Source organism: Trichechus manatus, unplaced genomic scaffold, assembly GCF_000243295.1.
Source record: "Trichechus manatus latirostris isolate Lorelei unplaced genomic scaffold, TriManLat1.0 scaffold00015, whole genome shotgun sequence".
Taxonomy (NCBI): domain Eukaryota; kingdom Metazoa; phylum Chordata; class Mammalia; order Sirenia; family Trichechidae; genus Trichechus; species Trichechus manatus.
Genome location: NW_004443951.1, coordinates 180,949 through 184,428, shown reverse-complemented (window position 1 = coordinate 184,428; position 3,480 = coordinate 180,949). Strand labels below are relative to the sequence as shown.

The 3,480-nt window shown below is 34.6% G+C and overlaps 1 protein-coding gene across 1 annotated transcript in view; it reads right to left on the bottom strand.

Annotated features, from left to right (window-relative positions):
- USP24 (ubiquitin specific peptidase 24) overlaps nucleotides 1-3,480 on the bottom strand; it is a 145,041-nt gene that overhangs the window by 58,054 nt on the left and 83,507 nt on the right. Inside the window, exons 29-31 of the mRNA XM_023727032.1 lie at nucleotides 2,732-2,817; nucleotides 2,477-2,570; nucleotides 1,265-1,420 (exon numbers count right to left, since the gene is read on the bottom strand). Of these exons, the coding sequence (XP_023582800.1) occupies nucleotides 1,265-1,420; nucleotides 2,477-2,570; nucleotides 2,732-2,817 (336 nt within the window). The remainder of the gene's footprint in view (nucleotides 1-1,264; nucleotides 1,421-2,476; nucleotides 2,571-2,731; nucleotides 2,818-3,480) is intronic.

The following is a 3,480-nucleotide window of genomic DNA, read 5'->3' as shown; positions in this document are numbered from 1 at the left end:
TTGGCTGCTAAATGAAAGGTCGGCTGTTCAAACCCACTAGCCACTCCATGGGAGAAAGATGCGGCACACTCCGCTTCCATAAAGATTACAGCCGTGGAAACCCTATGGGGCAGTTCTACTCTGTCCTATATGATTGCTATAAGTCGGAATCAACTGGATGGCAACCAGTTTGGTTTATCATGCACTAGGCATAAGATAAGCTGCTAACATGCATTATTTCTTAATCTCACTATGACTGGAGAGGTGAAGTGACCTCAAGGTCATGAGGCTATAATTCAAATCCAGGTACATCTGACACTGCAATGCCTACCTAAAGGAAAGATTACATGGATATCCTGGCAAGGCAGAGAATTATTTCACATAAATAATCATACTACAGTACCAGACTACAAATCTAGTCTACACTCCAGTTTTACCACCTACTAGCTGAGAGACATGTGATTTTCCCTTTTGCCTCAGTTACCAGCAAAATGCGGACAGTATATACTACCTCAGAGGATTGTTTGGACCACCCTGAGATAATAATGTTAGCATGCTTACCAACAAATTCCTCATAAAGCTTCATTAATGTCAAGAGCTACCATGCATCTGTCAGTTTGTCGTACTGTGGTGGCTTGTGTGTTGCTATGATGCTGGAAGCTATGCCACTGGTATTTCAAATACCAGCAGGGTCATCTATGGTGGACAGGTTTTAGCAGAGCTTCCAGACCAAGACAGACTAGGAAGAAAAGCCTGGCAATCTAAAATTAGCCAATGAAAGCGTTACAGATAACAAGATCATGGAGATGGCACAGGACCGGGCAACATCTCATTCTGTTATGTTTAAGGTCGCCATGAGTTGGAGCTGACTAGACAGCAACTAACGACATCAACAAATTATAATAGATTTAAAAAAAATTGGGATGTGTTTAATAACTTCTGAAAATGCAGCCACTGAAAACCCTCTGGAGTACAGTTCTACTCTGACACACATGGGGTTTAGCATGAGTTGGAACCTACTTGAAGGCAACCAACAACAACAACAACAATTATTTATTTAGATGCTATTTTGCAAGCATAATAGTGCACATAAGTATAAACTGAAAACAACTGAGCATTTCAAAAACGATAAAATGTTTTAATTTATGTTCTATTTTTTTCAAAACTCATTTTCTAACAGATCATCTTACAATAACAGAAACCAACATACTTATTTCTGAAAGTGAGAATCTGAAACCAAAATGGATCTGTCAAACCAAAAATGAAATGAAATTAGGTTTCTTACTTCTAAGTTGTAAAGCACTCTGAAGGTGGACATTCCCGGAGCAAAAGATCGAAATAGACTTTCTAAAATTGAACTGGCACTAGGCTGATGCTGTTGCTTTGAAGAAAGGGAAGGGGATTTTGAAGACTGAGAACTTGATTCAGATAGCAATGTTTTCTAAGTTTAAAAGAACAAAAAACGGAATATATGTTTTAAATGCACAAATTAAAGAGAAACAGATCTCAGTACATATTCTAATATTCTTGTCTTCTTTAACATAAGCTATTTAGAAAATGAAATTAAAAAAAAATTAACCTAAAAACACATCACTATAATAACAAAACAATAAACTTTATCACACAAATTAAAAGTGATCAACAATATTCAAATACTACATGAAGGTCTTTGAGAATATATTCTAGGCAACCCCAGCAAGATCATTTTAATTAGACTCAGCGTTTTAAAAATGTGTACATCAAATATTGATAAGAAAATTATAAAAATTACTGAAGTCTTCAGAAGTTTTTAAAGCTAAAATTAGTGATACTTCTTATAATTACTTTAGTTCTCTTCTCCCTCAAATAAATATATAAACTACATGTGACAAGACTATCGGCTGATCTAAATGTCAACCCTTGAAATATAAAACATACAACTTACCAATACTACTGACTTTGTTCTAAATGATTTACTCTGAGAACATAATTAAATAATATTATAGATAAAACACAATTTTAATATATATAAAACTTTTAAGGACCAACTTTCTAAAAATTGAACAAAATAAACTTAAAATATCAACTGTGAAAAAATTAAACGCTAATCCATTTCTGCAAGGAACTCCAACGTACGCAACGATCACATTTAGAGAAAAATCATGACACAGAAGAGAAACATCTCAAACAAACCAGAATTAAAGTCTGATCATGGATAAGTCATTCCCTCTCTCTGGGCTTCGGTTTCCTAATAAATACGTGGGAAGGGTAGAAGTAGATGATATTAAAGGTTCTTTCAGTTCTAAAATATGATGTCCTTATCAACTCTACCTAAATACTTTAAAAGCCAACATGAAGTCTTGATTTTCATTCAGGGCAAAGGCATTTTTCAAAAACAGGAAAAATTTTATGGGAAAGATGGTATCACGTGGCCTGAATGTGATTTCATGTTGAATGTTCACAGAATTGTCGTATAAAACTTCTATGCCAGTCACTTAAGTGTCCATTACACTCATACCTTTCTTCCTAAAGAATCAAGTTGATCAAGGGCTTCCTGAATGGCTGGATCAGTGGGTATCAAGAGCAGAAGCTTTCGTACTCGTAGAGTTATCCTGAAATTTTTCAAATAGAAATTTTTTCACAAAAGCCACGGTTTCATTAACAAAGTCATTTAGTAAGGAATGTTTGGTAAATTACACTTCAAGTGAAAAGTTAGTTGATTCCCTAACCTTAATAACTTTCTTTTTTAAGCTCCACAAATATTCATATTTACCTTGGCTCCTCTAGATTGGCAAGCTGGTAAAGCATGTCAAATACATTGCATACAAGTGCCATCACAACACCAGGAAGGGACTTCTCCTAAGAGAAAAAAGCAAAACATACATACATGTTTACAAAAGAATCCTCTCCTTTTCTAATTGTATTTGCAAACAGTAAAAATACTGGTTCTGAAATCCCGGCTACTATAAAGCTTGAGGGGAGCACAATGCATTAAACAGGAACAGGTGGGAACAGAAGAGAATGAGGGAATCACTATACTTTAGTGTGTTTATTACCCAGTCTCTACCTGCTATGAAGGGGTTAAGGGGCCAAAAGACAGGCAGCAGAGTGAAGGTAAAACAAAGGGCATTTGGAATTAATATAATAGAAAGTAGGTGCTATTGAAGGCTGATCATAGCTCGTCTAGAGTGAACAAGGTAATGAGTGATTTAAACACAACGTTAAAGTAATATATAAATATGTACATATATTCACAAACAACACATAGATATATATGTAATTTAAGTTGATAAAAAGAAGTTACCCTGCTTTCTTCTAAAGATGAGGAAAGACAAGATAATATAACTGCATAGAAGAGATTTAGATGTGGTAAAAGTACTATTTTCTGGCTAGAAGGAATAAGAAACCCTGGACACCACTATGGAATGTGTTTATATAGGAGAAGATTTTTAATCAACTTAGGATAAATATGAGAATAGTTTAAAAATATTAAACTTTAAGATTTTTGTTATCAATTAACTG